At 35.1% G+C, this 23,130-nt stretch overlaps 1 protein-coding gene across 1 annotated transcript; it reads left to right on the top strand.

Moving 5' to 3' along the window:
- The first annotated feature begins 2,411 nt into the window (after window positions 1-2,411).
- LOC105032674 (L-type lectin-domain containing receptor kinase IX.1-like) lies at window positions 2,412-5,756 on the top strand. The gene is made up of 2 exons (XM_019846392.3): window positions 2,412-3,962; window positions 5,152-5,756. The coding sequence occupies exons 1-2, from the start codon at window positions 2,417-2,419 to the stop codon at window positions 5,604-5,606; spliced, it is 2,001 nt and encodes a 666-aa protein (XP_019701951.1). The 5' UTR covers window positions 2,412-2,416; the 3' UTR covers window positions 5,607-5,756.
- Window positions 5,757-23,130: the final 17,374 nt, after the last annotated feature.

The following is a 23,130-nucleotide window of genomic DNA, read 5'->3' as shown; positions in this document are numbered from 1 at the left end:
GTTTAAAGAACTGCTAAATGCATATTCCCAGTGATCAAAACCACTGCTATAAGAGTATATTTTTTTTAGCGATTAAATTTTTGTGGCTAGAAATGCTGCTAAAATATTTCCGATGGTCATTTATGATGGTTGGAAAAAATTTCTCAATCCCTATCCAGTAGTTTTGAATGTTGAGATTTGTTTTGTTTTTCTAGCGGCCAGTAATGAAACTGCGGGCAAAAGTTCAACTTTTTTAAGTGGTTATAACCACAGATAAAAGTCTTATTTTTTTCAGCTATCATGATCGTTGATAATAACTTGACAAACAACAGCAATGGCATCTTCTCCATGCAGCATAGCAGCAGTCGGAAAAACTACTGGTAAAATTTTTTCCAGCAATTTTTCTTATTTTTACCGGTGATTTTGACCGCCGTTAAAGCCTTTTTTTTTTTCTTGAAGTGTACATGGGCGATGAAGACTAGCAAGTTTCTTGAAGTTTCATGAATAAGACCTAGTCATATCCTTTTTATTTTTCTGGTCAGAAGTTCCAGTCCTAGGAGCACAAAATTTCAATGAAAAATTGGTCATGAAAATATTTGGAAGCTAAGACCAAAAATCTATCAAATAAAAATCTAAAGTGGTCAAACTCATTCATGAAAAAAATTTGATCACTTGGTTGTTTCCATGGTTGTATTCAAAGATAGGGAAGACGTCACATTTATAGGTATCTAAACACATTCACATATGTATATTTTTAATGCATCCAAAATTCTGCTATTCTTTATGCTATAATTTAAAGATATGTTTAGTTGCCTTAACTGAAATGCATCGTACCATCCAAACGAGGAAAAGCTAGCAAAGAGTCTGATGTTCACATCATTGGAATGGTCGTCGTATGAAATATTACATGCAGAAGAAAGTCAATTGAAAAAAAGGGGCCAGACATAGGGGGGCTCGTACAGTGGGTTAATTAGGAACTTTATAGGAATGAAATATATTTGACTGCAGCGGATAGAAGATTATACAAGCGTTTGACAAGCAACAAATGGAGTAGTTGATAGTTGTGGGACTATGATGCGGCACCAGACCGGATAGCGATTTAAGGCCTTCCATAAGACAAGTGGTGAATGTTCTTTTAACTTTGTTCCTCAGCTACCAGATCTATCAGCGAAGATGGAGGCTGTTTTAGGAAGCCTACACCTAGTGATTGCCGTACAATTGCCAACTCTGTACGGGCGTTAAGGGATAGCAACTTGGTTTTAAATTTTATGAACAAGGTCATGAAATGGCTTGCAAATTAGTCGTCTGCTATTGTTTATAAACGTCAATATAAAAATACTTTATTATTTTACTTTTAAGTACCGGAGGCGTGATCCACTAAAAGTAAATTATGTGTCCATAGAAGGTCCAAGTACCGAAGGGATGGATGGTTAGCATAGGATGTCCTCAAATGCCCGTTTGCAAAAACACATGATGAATGCCTTTGAAAATTCAATTGAAAATCAGAGGATGATCTTTTTTTTTTAATGAGCTCTGTATATCTTGAAGAAGAAAGAAGTTTTCTATATCTTTGAAGAGATGCATTGATCAACTGATAGTTACCTATTGTTGGAAGGTTTGAAACGAAAGGAATAACAGGATCTTTTTAAATAAGCCTTCAAATGCCTTCTTTGTTTTACAAAAAAAGTCTATCACTATTATCTGTGGAAGAACCTGTGTACCAAAAATAATTTGGTAGGACATGAAATCTTTTAAAATTCTCTGAGAAGATTTCTATCTCTCTACTGTAATCCCCAGGGTTGTGAGTGTCAGAAGCGCTTCTCTTTCACTCAAAAGAATAGAAAAATAAAAAGAAAGAAAGAAAGTCCTAATGCGCTCTTAGCCTCGAACAACCTAATGCAATAGGAATAGAAGCGTGGTGCCGGGGCATCATTGTTCAGTCCACTTTAAAAAGGTTTAAATAATAGATATGGCCTCCCATTACTTTCTTTGACAATATGTGTTACATTAGAAATGTATACATCGTCACAAGACCGGATCCTTCCAAGTTGTGGCATGGTATCGTCGCAAGGCTGCAATTGACTTACGAATCCTAGATTGCAAGATGCAAACGCCTCCAGCCCAGACTAGCCGTGCTACGGGAAAAAATGGCAAGTGACTGATTCCCAACTAACCGTTGAGCTAGTCAAACGACTGATTCCCACCTAAAAATTTCTTGACGAAGTTGCTACTCCCGTCTTTCTACCACTCAAAAAATCTAATTTGGCAAGCCTGCTGGACTTCCCAAGCAATGGCTTGCGAATCAAAGAACGCGGCGGAGTAGAGTGGGCCAATTGTGCCCCTCTTATTTGACCTTTTCACAGCTAAAGTCATCTTAAAGAAGCCATACTTTGTTCATTTCTTCGCCTTTCCGGAGAAAGCAGCTGGGGATCAAGCAATGGCTCCCTGCAACTCTAGATCTCTCAACATCCTAGTTCTCCTCTTTCAGTTGTTGTCTCTCTTTGTCTCCCTTGCAAGCCCACTCTCTTTCAACTTGACTGGCAACAAACTGAATGAACCAAACTTGAACCTCTCCGGCGACGCCTACTTTGACGGCAGCAGCATCCAACTCACCAGTAACCAGAAGAATGCTCCCAGTAACCAAAGCTTTGGAAGCGCCACATATCTTGAACCGGTGCCTCTTTGGCACAAAGCTTCAGGAACGCTCGCCAACTTCACCACAAATTTCAGTTTCGGTATCGACAGCGGAGAAAGTGAAGGTGCCGATGGGCTTGCCTTCTTCCTCTCGCCCTTCCCTTTTGAGGCTCCACGGAATTCATCCGGTGCAGGTCTTGGACTATTTAGTGTTTCTGGCAATACTACATGGGAGAATGATGTGGTGGCTGTGGAATTTGATACCTTCTTAAACCGTGCGTTCAACGATACGAGCTCCCACCATATGGGCATCGACATTTGGTCGATCTCTTCTAAAAAGCAGTTGGACTTGAATGCTACCATCAGTGAGAATGGACGATTCATTGCATCCGTTAGTTATAACGCTATTACCCTGAATTTGAGCGTCTTCCTCAGTGATGTTGCAAATCCTGGGAGGAATTGGAGCTTGTTTTATGTTGTGGACTTGAGGGACTACCTGCCTGAGAATATAGCCGTTGGTTTCTCGGCGGCCACCGGGGACCTTTACGAGTCTCATAGCATCTATTCCTGGTATTTCATGTCCTCCAATTTGCAATCCAAGAAGGAGAGTAAGAGATTAGTGGTGGGCCTTAGCGTCGGTATTGGGATCTTGCTATGTGGGTTGGGTTTAGTGTGGTATGCAGTGTGGCGTAAGAGGGCTGGTGGAGGGATGGAAGCAGAAGAAGAAGAGATGGCTCTTGAATTGTCCATCAATAATGCATTCGAGAGAGGTGGCGGCCCTAAGAAATTTTCTTACAGTGCACTCGCGATTGCAACCAGAAATTTTGTTGAGGAGGCAAAGCTTGGGGAAGGGGGTTTCGGGGAGGTTTACAAGGGAGTGTTGCATGACACGAAGCAAGAAGTGGCAATCAAAAGGATTTCTAGAGATTCTAAGCAAGGGAAGAAGGAGTACATATCGGAAGTGACGATTATAAGCCGGTTGAGGCATCGCAATCTTGTGCAACTCATTGGCTATTGCCACGAAAGAGGTGATTTGTTACTTGTCTACGAGTACATGTCTAACAAAAGCCTTGATTACCATCTATACAGCGAGGAGAGATTGCTAACATGGCCAGAGAGGTACCACATCGCGTTCGGCTTGGCCTCGGCACTATTGTATCTTCACGAAGAGTGGGAGCAGTGTGTGGTCCATAGAGATGTGAAGCCAAGCAACCTGATGTTGGATTCAGGATTCAATGCTAAGCTTGGTGACTTTGGGCTAGCAAGGCTTGTCGATCATGAAAGCAACATGCAAACAACGGTTATGGCTGGGACGAGGGGATACATCGCACCTGAATATGCTACTACAGGTAAGTAATATTATAATTTTAACTGTACTTTGAATGCTCTTTGAATGAATGTTTTATGATTAAAATTATAGAGAGGGATGTGTTATTTGTGCTAGTAAAGCTGAATTGCTGATTGTGGCTTGGCCTGGCCCAAGGAAAATGGGTCTTTGAGCCCATGGCAGCCCCATGGTCTGGGCCTCCCATGTGGAAGGTCCATTGTCAGCTAGCTCTACTATAAGGTAGACCAGTCACTGCATGAAATTCTTTGTGCACTTCCCTCGGTGTAGAAAATCTTGATATGGAGCGAACCGCTTCATCTTATTGGATTATATGATCATCACTTTTCAATATATATTTAATATCCATTTAATGCCCATAGTTCTAAATTTTTTAATGACGAATACTCTTTCTTCTTTATGACATCTTGTGAAAAAATTATAATATCCTATACAAAAAATCATAATTTTAATATAGGATATCATAATATAAGTACAGGATGTCATAATTTTTTGAAAAAAGAAGAAGTATTTTGATCATTTAAAATTTCAAACGAAAAAATAAAACTACGGATATTAAATACATGTTGAAAAATGATAGCTACATAGTCTAATAGGATGAAACAGTATGCTCCACATCATATTTTCTATACCACGGGTGGTGCTCAAAGAATGTTTCAGTCATTGCTATCCGAATGTAATAGCCAAGCTTGATTTTAGCTTGCAAAGGATCTACTAGTCTGATTTACAGAGAATTATACCATTAATCTTCTTTCCCTATTGCATTTGGAGAAAACAAAAAATACATCTATTTGCTTGATAAGAAGTTAAATTCAGCTAAAGTTTTGTGTTGTCACAGATGTTCATTAGGCATAGATACATTCCTACCCCACAAATTTATTACCAAAAAATTTAGTTTAAGGAATTTGCTAAGTCAAGCTTGCCTAACCGAGTAGTCAATTGGTCCAGCCTATACAAAAAGCTCTTGATTGCTCAATCTGAATATCCACCACGAAGATTTAACCCATCAACCATTGTACCCAAGAATAAACTTAAGCCAGCGTAGCTCAATATGAACACAAACATGGCAATATGGAGTTCGGATCATAGTTGATTTGTTTAGTTGGGTCTATATTATTTTAATTAACTTGAAATTAACAGTGATAAATATAAACTAATTTTTACTAATTGAAATGCATCATACTATTTTACAGGAAAAGCTAGCAAAGAATCGGATGTATACAGCTTTGGAGTAGTTTTACTAGAAATTGTATGTGGTAGAAAACCAATTGATGTAAAAGAGAAGCCAGACAAGGTGAGCTTGGTAGAGTGGGTATGGGAGCTTTATGGAAAAAATATGTGTTTAACAGCAGTGGATAAAGAATTAAAGCTGAAATTTGAGGAGAAACAAGTGGAGCGCTTTATGGTTGTAGGACTGTGGTGTGTCCATCCAGATCATAATTTAAGACCGTCAATAAGACAAGCGATTAATGTTCTAAAATTTGATGCTCCACTGCCCGATCTGCCATCAAAGATGCCTGTGGCAATGTATTTTCCTCCAATGGATATTTCTAACTTGATCTCTACATCATCATCGTCTGGTGGACCTTCAGTTAGCAGCTACTCTTCAAGTTCCAACTCAAATATTCACAAGAGTTATTTTGAGTAAGCAATTGAAATATATTTTAAAGATTGAGCTTTTTTTTTTCTAGGAGGTTTGATATGTTATCATTGGACTTGCAAATTAGCCTTATATATTTATCATGTAACATGGTGAGGAGATTGCTTCTTAATGCTATCATGTACCTATCTCGTGGCAAAGCAATCAACATTCCTAACTATCAATTTTTTTAACTTTGTGATTTCTTTTTATCCAATTTACTGCTCAAGATGCCTATAGCATTGTCTTGAGTCACCTTTAACATTGTTGGTGGTGCTTCATGCAATAAGTACTCTAAGCTCTATAATGTTAAATTAATTTCCTGTTAAAGAATTCGCTAACTTATTTGTGGATATCAGCATTCTGTCATGCACTTGAAGTCATGTTGTTTATAATAAAAATTGGTGATGTAATGGATGTTTTTTTTCTTTAAAAATTTGCAATGCATACATTTCTAACATATATTCATTCTATTATTGATTATTGATTGGTTAAATCTTTGGTCGAAGATTTGGTTTCTAGAGGTATGTTACATACTAAATGTTAAAATTTTAAAGTTCAGGAATCAATAAAAGACCATCTGAATTTAGAGATTTAAATAATTATTCAATTTGTGCCATTAAAAATGCTTAAAATTTAAAAAATATTTTGATGATTTTCTATTTATACATAAAATGATTTTAAAATGTTTAATGAGAAAAAAGGGCTGAAAAATGCATGATATATTAATTAGATGAGTTTGCCCAAATACAACATAGCACATATGGATAAAAATCTATACCATGATCTAAATTATTTGATGTTAGGTGTTGCATTAAGATTACATGATCCAAAAATCAAAGTGAGCTGTCCAAATTTTAGATCCATATCACTATCATAATTTTATGCAATTGGAAATGTCTACAAACTGCAAATCATATATTTTGGTGTTTTAGGAAAGTTTTTCATATGCATATATCATTTCATTCTCGAAATGAAAGTAATTAGAAGATGGTCTCTTTATTCTTACTATAAAAGAATAAGGAAAAGATCTCATGGGTCATAATCAATGGTGTGGATTAGCTAAAGTGGTCCAATCCATTTTTACACCTTCTCAATGCACAAGTAGGAGACAACAAATATAATTTTGATTTCTATGCACTTATGGTAAGGGCAAATCATGATCAGTTATACTGATATCTAATTTGTATGATTTGTTACTGAGTTTAGATGATCCAGTTGTGAGATAATTTAGCTCACCAAGCGATACTTGATTCTATTCATACCTCTGTTCTTTTGAGTTTTGCAATTTTGAGATGTTCTGCACTTGCAGTTAACTCAACGATGCACCACTTCATTGTTATCAAACTCTAGGACAAGTTGAAGGTCACAAATTGGAATAACCGAGCCTCATCTAAGGTAGCCTATCAGTTGACATTATCACAAGCAATTCGGCCATTTTGTTGATGCATCAAAATGCAATGTCAGGCAAGTTGTGCATACTTAGGAAGCTGCATTTCTAACCTATCCTTTTAACCTCAATATACTTAGTGTTAGAGAATTAGATTAACTGGACTTGCAATTAGAGAAAGTTGTGGAATGGAGTAGATTAGGACGTAATGACACTAGCTAGTTGTAAATCATATGAGCACTCTTTTATGCTAATGGTCACCTATAGACAAAAGCCTCCTCACTTATCTATTGAATATATGGGTCAAGTTCTGAAGGCTTCCTCTATGAGTGGTAAAAAGCTAATGTGGACCAGTACGTGATGTGATTTGCTAAGCCGTATGCTATCATATCTTTTTTAACTGGACTTGCTAAATCGTATGCCATAATGTGACCAGTATGTGATGTGCCCATTCCTCAGCTAATACTCTATATGAGCATCAGTTCCCTTGCCTTTCAATTCAGCCACCAAGAGGCTTGGAGAGCATGGATCTCTGCAACTCTGTATATCCCTTTCCATATCTCCATCTCTTGACGTCCCTTTTTCGCTTCTCGTGCATCATAATCCCCAAACAAACCTGCTCTTCTTCAACCTTTTCAATTTTAATGAGAATACTCAAGGGATTGTCTACTAAGGCGATACCTTCTATAATGGTACTATCAACCTTACCAAGAACTAACTCAACTCTTCCACTCAAGAAAGCACCTATAGGGTTGTATACTCCGAACTAGTGCTTATCTAGGACTCAGCTTTCGATATGCTTGCCGACTTCACCACAAAGTTTGCATTCATCATCGGCAGCCATGGTAACTTAATTAGTGGCAGTGGGCTAGCCTTCTATGTCTCAACTTACCATTCCAATATCTTTCATAATTCATATGATGGGATTCTTGGATTGTTTAATGGTACAGATACTAGAATAATGAAGAATTAGATCATGGTTGCCGAGTTTGATAGCTATAGTGACCTCATATACAATGATTCAAGTGCTGATCATGTGGGCACCAATGTAAATACGATCATCACTAGCCACAGGGAAGGACTCACTGCTAGCCAATGCATGGGTCAGTTATAATGCGAGTGCTAGAAATTTGAGGGATTCTGAGACCATTTCAACTACCACTCACTCCTGTACAAGAGCCACAAAGAACACTAGGATGGGATTGGTTGTGGGGTCAGTTATTGGTATCATAGTGTTACAATGTAGATTGGGGTTGGTGTGTTTCACGTCATGGCATCAGATCTGGGCTAGAGGATGGATTAAAGAAGAGTAGAGAGCTCTTGATTCATAGAATATATGCTAAGATTGACTGGGCTTTCGTTGTTTGCCTGGAGTCTTTTATTTGTAGCAAATAATCCACAGCAGGCTTGAAAGATTGAATTTGAGATAAGAGATGGGAGCATTGTGTCGTCCACAGAGATGTCAAGCTTAGCTGGGACATGGGGATATATTATTATAGTTCTTTTACAGGGAATTTAAACTCTACTTTTAGTTTTATAGAAAAAAAGGAAGAAAGCTGGATTGTCAATGTCCAAATATCATTTCAAGCTAGACCAGCGTAGCCCAGCCCATAGACAACCGTGTGTGAAATAGAACAGGCATTTTTCTTCTTCATTACATTTATCAATAAAATTAGAGGTGGTTCGCCAATCGCAACCATTTTGCGCGAGACTGGATGGCTCTTCTCTTCTCTCTGACCTTGCACTATTGCTGCGATACGATTCTATTGGTTGGTTTTTGTCGTCTTTAGTCCTTCCTTTGCCAGATGTTAACCCCTTACATGAACAGGGGGGGAGAGAGAAAGAGACATAGAAGGCACATTATGTACCTTCCTTCTGCTAGATAGAGCTTACGACAGCCGTCCTGTTTCAATCCAAGAAACTAGGTCCACCCTATAATTTCTTGAGTCCATTGACAGCCCTGATGGTATCTAATGACCAAAAATTAATTGACTCATCTCCTGTATTATAGGATTGATTTTCCTAACAAATGGGATATGTCGACCAAGAGAAAGGCCCATGCACAAGGATGCGAAACAATATAATATAAAATTAATTTTAAATTTTTATTATTAAGTCTATTTTTTTATCATCATGAAAATAGTTTAACTAAGGGAAGCATCCTGACATATTTACCTTATACAAGCTATATACAATAAAAATTTACCTACCTTTGTCCTAGGATCAACATGCATATTCTGCACATATATATTTTTGTATAAGCAAATTCGCACCCATGTGATGTTCATGCTATTAAGCTTATAAACTATTAACCCGAGCTTAGGATCTCTCTTGAAACTGGGCTAGGTTTTTCATCAACCTAGCAAAGTTGAACCCTATAGCAAACAATAAATTGGGCCATTGCCCACATGAAACATGAGCTGGGTTGGCATGGAAATGCGATGGTCCAAGTCATTGGACACCTTTGCATTCGGACCAATCAATTAGACCCATGGTAGGGCCAAATTACCCCTGCTTATACTCGATGAAACATGGCATTAAGGGGGTACTTGGTTTGTGACCGGAACTAGAATCAAAATTGAAATAAAAATTTAAATCCATAGGAGAGAGTGGGAATTGCATTTTAGATAAATTAAGACATTCCCGTTCCATCTCGGAATCAGAACTGGAATTGGAATGGGACTCCCTCCAACCAAGCAAGTAAAATAGAAGTCATCCATTCCTATTCTCATTCTAAATCTCCATTCCCCCAAACTGAAGGTTTAACTTGTCTTGTCGGATTGGATCCGACCACATATAGATAAACTATGTTCTGATTAAATACTTAAACTTGAATCAACGTTACTAGTTGGGCCATATGAGACATGGTCTTGCCCATAACTTTGCGAGTCGGATCCAACCACATATAGACAAACTACGGAGATGTTTGGTTAGGGAGAGTGGGGGTCTGAAATCAAAATCGGAATGGATGACTTTCATTCCAACCATTTAATTGGGAGGAGTTCCATTTCAAGTCCCATTTCAGGTTGGAATGGAAATGGCTCAATCTATCCTCCAATTCCAATTTCGATTCTGATTCCAATCACAAACCAAATACTTCGGAGGATTTGGCCATTCTAATTCTAATTCCAGACTATTCTGATTTCCATTCTCATTCCGATCTCGGTTACAAACCAAACACCCCCTACGTTCTAATTAAATACTTAAACTTGAATCAACATCACTAGTTGGGCCATATGAGACTTGGTCTTGCCCATAACTTTGCGGGCCAACTTGAGATCATAACCATGTGCATATTCTTGCGCACGGATAGTAGAAACACCATATGAAGTGTTCAAGCCTGGAATCTGCTGATGTTCACTATATGATTGTTTTTCCACATATAGCATGGACAAAATTAGGAATCAATTTGGGAGGTATTTAGTTCGTAATCGAAATTGAAATGAGAATGAAAATCAGAATGGCTTGGAATCGAAATAAAAATGATCAAATATTTCGAAGTATTTGATTCATGACTGAAATCGAAATTGGAATCGGAATCAGAATTAGAATGAAAATTTGGATCCATAAAAGAGAGCAGAGATTGAGTTCTCTATAGATTGAACCATTTCCATTCCATCCTAAAATTGGAATCGAAATGGAACTCTTTTCAATCAAATGGTTGGAATGAGAGTCACCCATTTCGATTTCGATTCTAGACCTCTACTCCCCCCAAGCAAACACCCTCTTAGTTCGTTGAGTAGCATGTTAAATACTAGGAAGCTCTGCTTGTTCATATGTTATTAAATCTTTTTAACTCTTATATACCAAAAATAAGTAATCATATAAGCATAAATTTCTTTATACTAACGAAGATGCAACATGCCATTCGATAAGAAAAGATGGAAAAGAGTTAGATGCCTATAGCTTTGAAGTAACTATATTTGAAGCTAGAAAAGAGTTAGATGTCTATAGTTCAAATAGAACTAGGTCTAAAAAAAGTATGATTGATATAAATAATCATAAAAATTACTAAAATCTTACGGGAGGAATATCTTAGCTTCTATATCAATTTTTTTCTTTTATCAGTTTGTCTAATTCTTCATGAATTAAAAGACATCTAGTCAAAATTTTTTCTGAAACGAAAAGTTTGTATTGACTAGCCCATTTAATTAAGCACTCAAACAATAAGATTTTAGCTTAATTTAACCCTTTAGAGGATTGGCTCACAGTTATAGATCTCGAAAAGCTATCAAATTTTAAGACAGAGATCATCTCAACCTGACATTATGGCATGCTATTAGACTTCTTAATATGGACAGATCTTGCTCCTATATCCTGTCCAAGCCTATTCATAGTAATCAAAATGGTCTGTATCGAATCTGATGATCCTCTCGTGGATACTTATAGTGGTGACTCTTCTCGTCATGGCCAATATAGTCCATACTAAATGTGAAGATCCTCTAGATATTTATAGTATCCAAAATAATCCATATCAAGTTTGATGATCATCTTAGATTATTTATTTATTTTTGGCCATGCAAAAAGCAAAAGTAGTTGATCTATCCTGTAGTAATACCCATGGCTTAGAGATTTGGCCATGGTCATTGGTGAAGCAAATGTGCTCATGATGTATTCTTCGTTCAGTTATCCACTGTAGAAGTTTGCACTAGTATTATAGTGCCATCTCCTGGAAGTAGGGTTGAAACCGGATTAGATACCAACATATCTATATTCATATTTGTTTTATCTGATGAATACAAGTACGAATATAGATATTATTCGAAAGTAAAAATTTATATTCATATTTGTCTTAAATGGATATGGATACAATTCGGATATTGAAAGTATAGATATAATGGCAGATATAACTTAGATAACTAAATTTTATAACTACCAAATCAAAGATATTATTAAGTAGATGGTAAATCAAATTGATAATATATTTATATAGTTATATATTTTTCTTAAAAATTAATAAGTGCTATATAAAATTATATAAGGTTATATGAAGATTCGGATCGGATAGTTGTTTATCGATATCCATATCCATTTTTTTTTATAGATATGGATACGAATATAAATATTAGTTGGATTCTTGAATTTTTATCCATATTTTGATTGATTTGGATACGAAAATAAATTCGAATGAATAATATCTGTATCACTTTTATCCCTATCTGTGAGTTTAGGTAAAGTTGAATAAATTAGATGCCCAAAAACATACAGCACAATCTTATGGTTGCTTATTAATTTTCAATGCACAGTTGTGCTCCATCAAAGCATATTTTACCATCGAAACATGTTTTAGCAATAGATGGGAGATTGGCATGTCAACCATCAGGTGAAAGGGCGGTGCATGCACAGGGGGTATATATATATATATATTGATTTGATAATTATAAATTTCATCGTAACCGCACTTATATCGAGAGAAAAAAGTCTTGTTTTTTTTTTTTTTGATAAAAAGAAAAAAAAAATCTTGCTGACGAGATATACTGGACAACTATAACCTAAATTTAGAGCAATGCATACAAGTCTTAGAAACGTGACAAACTTCCCTCCATTAGTAGTGGCAACGCTGCCCACAAAATCAAAAATATTTGATTGGTTTGAAAAATTTGCTCAAAGGACGCAACAGATGCCAAATTAATGAAGCTTAAGTAGACGAAGGAGAAGTAACGGCCATAGGAAAAGTATCAAAAAAATGCAGATCAAGAAGATGTAAGAAAATTTAAAAGGATAGTAATAATAACCTGTTAAATGTAACGGCCATACCAAAAAAGGCAAATGGTACGAAAACTTAAAAAAATCACTAAAAAGGTCACTAGTTGCCTTGCACCTATCAGTAGTCTTTATTTAGCGGCATGCTTCACGATGCCAATTCGAAGGGAGCTACGGTAATTAAAAGTAATCAGAAAAAATTTTATCATGCGCGCTAAAAGTTGCCCAAAAAATAGACCCGGCCCTCTGATTGTGGCCGGTATGGGTAAAGGAAATCGGCTTAACAGGCTGAGACGGGCAGAAAACTTGGGCTTGATTGGTAATCAGAGTGGGCTTGGGCTCATCAAATTTAACCGGGTCCTGCTCCACAAAGTTTTCGTAATATATATAAGATGGATAAATTTAGTCTAACATATGCTACCACAATGCACCATACTATACGTTATATTATGTACAGTACATTATAACAGTGTGACAAAATGTAGTATAGTACATAACATAACTTACTTTGCATTGCAAAATAATATAATGTAACATAACAAACATAATATAACATAACAAAATATAGTATAAACTAATATAATATAATATAACATAATATAACATAACATAAAATGAAAGGAAGGGCATCATAACTATCCGGCAATTCTATATACTTCATGTTGTGGACCACCACCTTGGCGTCGGTCGACTATGTCCTTATTGTTGATCGAGGACTTGGAGAGTTCGACCGACGTAGATACAGAAATAGTGAGAGGTCAGTCCTAATTGATTTGAAGAAGTTAGACATAGAGATCTGGACTGACTAGCATACTTCTTGGCTTCTGCTCTTCAGGCAATAGTTCGCACCTCGACCATAATCAAGGTGCTTTGAGGTCCACCGTAGACAACCTCAAGAAGATCTTTCATAAAAAGACAACTATTTTGATTTAGAAAGAGTCCACCACCTTTAGGACTATGGAAAATTTGGATAAAAAAAGATCACCAAAATCAAATCATGCTCCGATTAGTAACCGACAGCTGGTTTCGCATCACAAACAAGGGGATGGTCACTGCCAGTTGGATCCATGCACAATAATTGAGAACCGATTAGTCTTGTCACGCCCCCGACCCGAGATTTTGAATCGAGGGTCATGGCAACCGCCGCATACTCATAGAAAACTCTTCCCATAAGCATGCAAGACATCTTATCATACTATCCTAAAACAACAGCGGAATAATTAGTCAACAATTAAAATCTAAAATATAATGACCTAACTTTTTTTTTCTTTAATATCTTAATAAATTCAACAATGATTCATAGGTCTTACACCAAATTCAATAAGACTTTCAACCTAAAATAAAAGTATAAGGATTCTGCTTCTGATCACTCTTCCATTCATATCTTGTATCATCTTAATTCCTCAACATCTGTAAAAATAGTAAAATAGAAGGTAATGAGCTAGACAGCCCAGTAAGCAATGATCACTTCTCAACAGATTTCATCAGGCATTTAAGTAAATAATTATTTATAGAAAATAAGCATATAGAGTTCATCAATTCGAAATCAATTTTAATTATGTAATATAATTCATGCCAAATTCATTTCTTTTTCAAAAATTCAAGTTTCTTTCGAGATTTCAATTTCTTTTGTTCTTCAATTCTTTTCGTCAACCATGAGCTATGACCATATTTTTCCTGTGGCAGGGTCATAATACCGCGTATCTGCTTGCGGTAGGCTGCGAATCATCTGGCAGCCATGTCCTTTAGAACCGTTGGTCTCGCTGGCAGTTTGTCGCTGGTCTCTCTGGCGACATGTCGCTGGTCTCGCTGGCGATATAAACCCTCAGGACAATCAATTGCCAACGTATATGCCCCCATTGGCAGGGTCCTTTACATAATCAGGTTGTCAATTCATAATGTTTCTTATATCATAATTCTTCATAAATCATATTTCAATTCTAATTTCGATAAGAAAAACATATAATCATGTAGTATCGAAATCAATCAATATAATGCATCATGAAATCAATATGTTCAATCATGCTTCATCATAACATTTCAAATAAGATATTTTCATAATAAAATATCATTCATCCAATTCATGCATCGTTTCACAAATCATGTCAGAAAAATACATTATAATTTGCCGATAAATCTAGAAAAAGTGAAACATTACTTACCTCGAACGCATTTCAATAAATCCACATAATTCTATAAATTTTCTTCCAAAAATTCTATTCGTAGATCATATCGCGATATCCCATGATCAAACATCCACAATCCTATACAGAATCAATTTCAATAATTAGAAAGAATACGAATACCATATTTCAACGGTTTAGATTGGGTCCGATCATCTAATTTCATCTAATCAAAATCTAATTAAGACCTAAACGATCCAAAGTTTGACTATCAGATCACATCGGATTCGAAGTGATAGGACTGAGGTTTCTTCATCGATTTTATAAAATCAAGTAGAGAGAGAAAATCAGAGGAGAGAGAATTCATGAGGTACAATTCGAACTGATCAGGTGACACAATCCAACATTACGATTGGTCCAATATCTCAATTGGTGAAACCAACATGATCAAATCAAATCATGGCTAGATCGAAATCATGGATAATCAAATCTAAAGATTCATGGTCTGATTAAGGTGGGTGCCAGTACGCTGTCTGACAATCATAGATCAGGGTTCTTCATTAAAATCAGATCAGACTTATTAAAAGAAATTTCTTCATTCACTAACCTTTTTTTTTTTAGAGAGAGAATCAATCAAGAGAGAGAATATTTTAGAGAGAGAAAATTCTAGAGAGAGAAAACTCATCTTGAATTCTTCAGACAATATGATTCAACAAATTTCGATCGATCAGATCAAATCATGCTAAAATTATCATGTGGATAATTCAATAAGATCATGAGAAATAAAATCTAAAAATACCTGATCTGATCAAAGTGGATGTCGGTGTATCGTCCGACGATCACAGATCAAAAATCTATTACGAGAATCATTTAAATTCATCATCATTCTTCTCAAAATTCTAAAAATATTAGGAGAGAGAAATAATCTAGAGAGAGGATTTTAGAGAGAGAAAGTAGAGAGAGAAAATCCAATTTTAAAGAGAGAAAATACTAGTTCAGGCTGAAGAGAGAGGAAAGAGAGAGAAACTCTCTTTCTCATATTTTATTATTTATATCATTATTTATTAATTAATTTAATAATTTTTCTTTTTTTTTCTTTTCTCTCTCTCTTTTTTTTTCTTTTTCTTCACGGAAGAGAGAGGAGAAAATCCTATTTATTATTATTATATTATTATCATATTATTTTTCTTCTTTCTTTTTTTTTCTTTTCCTTTTTCTTTTCTTTTTCTTCTTTTTCTTTTCTTTTTCTTTTCTTTTCCTTCTTCTTCTTCTTTTCTTTTTCTTTTTCTTTTCCTTCTTCTTCTTCTTCTTTTTCTTTTCTTCTTCCCGTGGACTTGTTTTGGGCTGAAACAGGAGACCTTGAGGTCCCCTCATTAGGTGGCTGACCGGCGGCGTAGCCGGCGTGGGGCGGCCGTCGGCAAGAGGAGAGACGATCCGCGGTAAGAGGAGGCCAAACCGGTGGTCGACGGTGACCACCGACGACGGAAAAACGACAAAAAAAAGAAGATTCTTCCGCAACAAAATCCGGCGACTCTGATTGCCGGCGAATGTGCACATCGGCACGGGAAGGAAGAGGGAGAAGAGAGGAAGGGGAGGAGGCTTACCTCCGTCGCCGGCGAAGCTTTTCTGGCGAGAAATTGGACGGCACAAGGACGGTCTTTCGCGGGATTTTTCTGGCGATTGCCGCCATTTGAGCTTAGGATTTTCGATGGAAAGGAGAGAGGAGGGATCTCCTCCTTAAATAGGGCCGGAGGGAACTTATTTCCGACTCCGATTAGGAGCCGGTGAACGGAGGAAGAAGACTCCCTTCGGAAGTTCTTCTCCTCTATTTTCTGTTTTTTTTTTTTTTTTTTTCGTTTGGGCTGGCTAGGTTATCACATTCTTCCCCTCTAAAAGAAATTTCGTCCTCGAAATTTTTCTTGCTTGAGTCTTCATAGTTTCTTACTTGAATTTCATCCACAAATATTCTAATTCTTGATATAAATTCATTCTTAAATCATTTCATAAGAAAAAGTTGGTACATCAAATATCTATCTGAAACGGAACCTTCATTTTCTTATTTATCAAGATCCACATCTCAAAGATTTTTAATGTTTCAAGATTTTGAAATTATGATCTTATTTTCTGTAAAAATTAATATTCAATATCTCATGACTCAAATTAAAATCAAATCTATCTCTTGTGAATAAAAAAAGGTCAATGTCTCTATTCTTGCATAAGAGCTTCATTCATCATCATTCATTCATTTATTTATTTATTTCAAAATATTAACCACCCTTAATTTTAACCCATCATAAGATAGAAAAATATACTTCTATGAATCATATGATGACATCTCAATCAATCAAAATTTTAAAATATTTTCTCTTATTCGTACTTTCAAAGGTTGAAGATTTCAATCTCATTCTCGAACTTTTGATATTTTATTTCTTGATGCAACTTCTTCATTAAGTCATTTCATAAAAATCAATATCACCATTGTTGATTGAATCAATATCACTATTTCTAGTCATCAAAATTTTCTTACTCAAACCTTCAAACTCTTAAATATTCTAATTCTTGAAGTAAATTTTATCATTAAGTCATTCCATAATAAAAATCAGTAACTCAAAAATTGATCTAAATCAAAACTATATTTTTCTTATAATCAAAATCAATGTCTCTATTCTAAGTAAGTATATAAATTTTCTTTATCTAAACATTAACAACTCTTAATTAATCGATTCATTATCAAATTATGAATAACTCCAATCTATCTTTTGTAGAACAATCGTCAATATCAATAGATAACCTCAATCTTTTTCATTCAGTCTGAGAAATAATAATAATCAAAAGAGTTCTAACTTCAAATTTCATTATACTCTGGAGATAATTATTTGAGTATACTAATCTAAGATCAAAATCATCATTCGATAAATAATCTCAAATTCTTTCTAATAAATAAAAAATTATAAAATTTAATTCTAAGATAGAAAAAATTTATCTCTAAATATTCTAAATCTAAAATCAAAAATCAAAGGTCCACTCATCCTAGAATTAGAATGCTAATTATTTTTGTAGCATAGTAGATGGAAGCTCTACTTTTAAAAATCACATTAGGATATCTAAAATAATTCAAAATTTTAAAATATTATTCTTTCTAATATCAATAAATTTTTTGTATCAAACCATATCATTTATCATAATTCTTTGACTCAAAGAATCAACATTCTTGACTTACTCAAAGTAATCCAGATTACCATGCTTCCGCTGCGCACTCTGATCTAACAATCAAAATTTCTTAGGTTCACCAAAAAAAGTTTGATCAAATTATTTCTTTATCCAAAAATTTTAAATTTCAATTGAAATCAAAGATTAACTTTCGATTGTCATTCATACCTTTACTAGTATACAATAATCTTGATTAACCCTTGAGTCCAATATCATATTTAAACCATCATATAGATTTACTATAATCAATATGAATCAAATCTCAATTCTCATATCAATTCAATTCAATAATTTTCAAACCAAAAATCTTTATAAGTCAAATCAACGAGAAAATTCTTCGATGCTCCATTAAATTTAGACATAATCTGAATATATATGAATTTCAAATCATTATTATTGTTATTTTTTTTTCTAAAATTTTTATCATCAGAATCTTCAATATCTATCAAATATCCTTTCATAACAATCATACAAGCTTCAAAAATCAAATCTCCATTTAATAGTAGATTCAATTAAGGACCTCGTTAACAAAAGCAAAGGAACTCCATATCAATTCCTAAATCCAAAATTTCTAAATTATAAAATTCACATGGATCCCTTAGTCTGAAATAAATATAAATCAGATCTTTTATCTTAATCTGAAGATATCAATTTTTCATTAATAACCTCAACAATAATATCAGAAAATCTCTTGATCAACTTAGATACGAAGTCTTTAAATTAAAATTTCATATACATCATGTAGTCTCCAAGAGACATAATAAGATCCATTATTTAGATCTAAGGATGATGATTAAAGCTTCCAGTATGATGAATATCCTATAATCTCAAAATCAATTTCATCAATAAGACATAGGTTTCTTTGCAATATCCTCAAATATGTATTCATCATAATATGCCACTTTATATATAATCCACATACCAAATTCAATTTCGATAAATATTCCAATCAAGCATCATAAAAGATTTTTCTTAGCCCATTCTGGAATAATATTTTATTATCAAATCTTTATCTTGCCAATAATAGTCAATCTCTCAACTAGAAGTAATATCATAATATTATTCTCACATCGAATTTGAACTTACGATTCACTTGAATAACCAATGATCAAATTAATAACCATAATGCACAATACAATTTTATATCAATCCTTTTGTGATTACTTTCGATCAAGATCTAACTAATCATATCATGATCAATAGATCATCCATCATATTTCAAATTCTATATGTTATAATCTATTATGATCCTTTCATACATAATCTCAATGTTTAATCAAAATTTATAAATATTTCTCCCACTACAATCATCAAAGATCTATACTATAATGTTCCTGGTGTCTATCCACTTACACCCATTCTATATCTGATTCTATGTTTCATAATTCATCCACTTATGCTCTGATACCATATTAATTGTCACGCTCCCGACCCGAGATTTTGAATCGAGGGTCATGGCAACCGCCGCATACTCATAGAAAATTCTTCCCATAAGCATGCAAGGCATCTTATCATACTATCCTAAAACAACAGTGGAATAATTAGTCAATAATTAAAATCTAAAATATAATGATCTAAATTTTTTTTTTCTTTAATATCTTAATAAATTCAACAATGATTCATAGGTCTTACACCAAATTCAATAAGACTTTCAACCTAAAATAAAAGTATAAGGATTCTGCTTCTGATCACTCTTCCATTCATATCTTGTATCATCTTAATTCCTCAACATCTGTAAAAACAGTAAAATAGAAGGTAATGAGCTAGACAGCCCAGTAAGCAATGATCACTTCTCAACAGATTTCATCAGGCGTTTAAGTAAATAATCATTTATAGAAAATAAGCATATAGAGTTCATCAATTCGAAATCAATTTTAATTATGCAATATAATTCATGCCAAATTTATTTCTTTTTCAAAAATTCAAGTTTCTTTCGAGATTTTAATTTCTTTTGTTCTTCAATTCTTTTCGTCAACCATGAGCTATGACCATATTTTTTCTGTGGCAGGGTCATAATACCGCGTATCTGCTTGCGGTAGGCTGCGAATCATCTGGCAGCCATATCCTTTGGAACCGCTGGTCTCGCTGGCGGTTTGTCGCTGGTCTCTCTGGCGACATGTCGCTGGTCTCACTGGCAACATAAACCCTCAGAACAATCAATTGCCAACGTATATGACCCCATTAGCAGGGTACTTTACATAGTCAGGTTGTCAATTCATAATGTTTCTTATATCATAATTCTTCATAAATCATATTTCATATTCTAATTTCGATAAGAAAAATATATAATCATGTAGTATCGAAATCAATCAATATAATGCATCATGAAATCAATATGTTCAATCATGCTTCATCATAACATTTCAAATAAGATATTTTCATAATAAAATATCATTTATCCAATTTATGCATCGTTTCATAAATCATGTCAGAAAAATATATTATAATTTGCCGATAAATCTAGAAAAAGTGAAACATTACTTACGTCGAACGCATTCCAATAAATTCACATAATTCTATAAATTTTCTTCCAAAAATTCTATTCGTAGATCATATCGCGATATCCCATGATCAAACATCCACAATCCTATACAGAATCAATTTCAATAATTAGAAAGAATACGAATACCATATTTCAATGGTTTAGATTGGGTCCGATCATCTAGTTTCATCTAATCAAAATCTAATTAGGACCTAAACGATCCAAAGTTTGACTATCAGATCACATCGGATTCGAAGTGATAGGACTAAGGTTTCTTCATCGATTTTATAAAATCAAGTAGAGAGAGAAAATCAGAGGAGAGAGAATTCATGAGGTACAATTCGAACTGATCAGGTGACACAATCCAACATTACGATTGGTCCAATATCTCAATTGGTGAAACCAACATGATCAAATCAAATCATGGCTAGATCGAAATCATGGATAATCAAATCTAAAGATTCATGGTCTGATTAAGGTGCGTGCCAGTACGCTGTCTGACAATCATAGATCAGGGTTCTTCATTAAAATCAGATCAAACTTATTAAAAGAAATTTCTTCATTCACTAACCTTTTTTTTTTAGAGAGAGAATCAATCAAGAGAGAGAATATTTTAGAGAGAGAAAATTCTAGAGAGAGAAAATTTTAGAGAGAGAAAACTCATCTTGAATTCTTCAGACAATATGATTCAACAAATTCCGATCGATCAGATCAAATCATGCTAAAATTATCATATGGATAATTCAATAAGATCATGAGAAATAAAATCTAAAAATACCTGATCTGATCAAAGTGGATGTCGGTGTATCGTCCGACGATCACAGATCAAAAATCCATTACGAGAATCATTTAAATTCATCATCATTCTTCTCAAAATTCTAAAAATCTTAGGAGAGAGAAATAATCTAGAGAGAAGATTCTAGAGAGAGAAAGTAGAGAGAAAAAGTCCAATTTTAGAGAGAGAAAATACTAGTTCAGGCTGAAGAGAGAGAGGAAAGAGAGAGAAACTCTCTTTCTCATATTTTATTATTTATATCATTATTTATTAATTAATTTAATATTTTTTTTTCTTTTCTTTTCTCTCTCTCTTTTTTTTTTCTTTTTCTTCACGGAAGAGAGAGGAGAAAATCCTATTTATTATTATTATATTATTATCATATTATTTTTCTTCTTTCTTTTTTTTTTCTTTTCCTTTTTCTTTTCTTTTTCTTCTTTTTCTTTTCTTTTCCTTCTTCTTCTTCTTTTCTTTTTCTTTTTCTTTTCCTTCTTCTTCTTCTTCTTTTTCTTTTCTTCTTCCCGTGGACTTGTTTTGGGCTGAAACAGGAGACCTTAAGGTCCCCTCGTTGGGTGGCCGGCCGGCGGCGTAGCCGGCGTGGGGCGGCCGTCGGCAAGAGGAGAGACGATCCGCGGCAAGAGGAGGCCAAACCGGTGGTCGACGGTGACCACCGGCGATGGAAAAACGGCAAAAAAAAGAAGATTCTTCCGCAACAAAATCCGGCGACTCCAGTTGCCGGTGAATGTGCACATCGGCACGGGAAGGAAGAGGGAGAAGAGAGGAAGGGGAGGAGGCTTACCTCCGTCGCCGGCGAAGCTTTTCCGGCGAGAAATTGGACGGCACAGGGACGGTCTTCCGTGGGATTTTTCTGGCGATTGCCGTCGTTTGAGCTTAGGATTTTTGGTGGAAAGGAGAGAGGAGGGATCTCCTCCTTAAATAGGGCCGGAGGGAACTTGTTTCCGACTCCGATTAGGAGCCGGTGAACGGAGGAAGAAGACTCCCTTCGGGAGTTCTTCTCCTCTGTTTTCTATTTTTTTTTTTTTTTCGTTTGGGCTGGCTGGGTTATCACAAGTCTACTGGATGTGTACGACTCTAATTACTCCTCTATAAATAGAGGGGAGTGGAGATCTCAAGGTTAGCTCTTGAAAAGTCTCTCTCTTTTCTCTATCTTCTTATTAACTTGAGTGTCGGAGGGCTTCATCGAAAAACACTCCAGTCAGAATATTTTGTAAGTCTCGATCTGACTCATGAAGTTCACCACCTCAACATAGCTTCCCCACTTCGATCGAGGAGACCGCCTCTGATCCCAGATGCTAGATTTGGGACCAACACTTCCCTCTCGCTCACTCTCTCCCATATAAATAGACATACACACTATAGCCACCTAATATGTCAATTAGTCTGAACTAATTTAGAGTGAACCAAGCAGTGCTCAAACTTTGGCCTGGACCAAACTCTGATGCCTCCATTGATCTTAAATGTTATTATATTATATATTATATTACTCTTGATCTCTCCGTCTGAGATTGGCCATCGAGGTAGATGTGGTCGAGGTAGAGCCATTATCGGAGTTTCATCTGAACACCTGCAAAGAAGTCCTCATTGGAGTATTCTCCTATGTGAAAGAATAATCCCCTACAAGCCAATCGCATACGGGATAGAATAGGATGTTTTCTATAGTTTGTCTTCCAAACTCATGAAATTGACATTAATATTGTTAATAAAATAGATATTTTTTATTCATTATATGCTGCATCTTATTTTTTTTTTAAGATTATAATGAACCACATAGGTCTGGACAATGATTTTAGGGTCATGATGAGAACATGCCAGTGAGACCTAAAATCTTG

This window comes from Elaeis guineensis, chromosome 1, assembly GCF_000442705.2.
Source record: "Elaeis guineensis isolate ETL-2024a chromosome 1, EG11, whole genome shotgun sequence".
NCBI classification, from domain to species: Eukaryota; Viridiplantae; Streptophyta; class Magnoliopsida; order Arecales; family Arecaceae; genus Elaeis; species Elaeis guineensis.
Note: the sequence above shows the minus strand (reverse complement) of the source record. Positions and strands in the feature narration are given on the sequence as shown.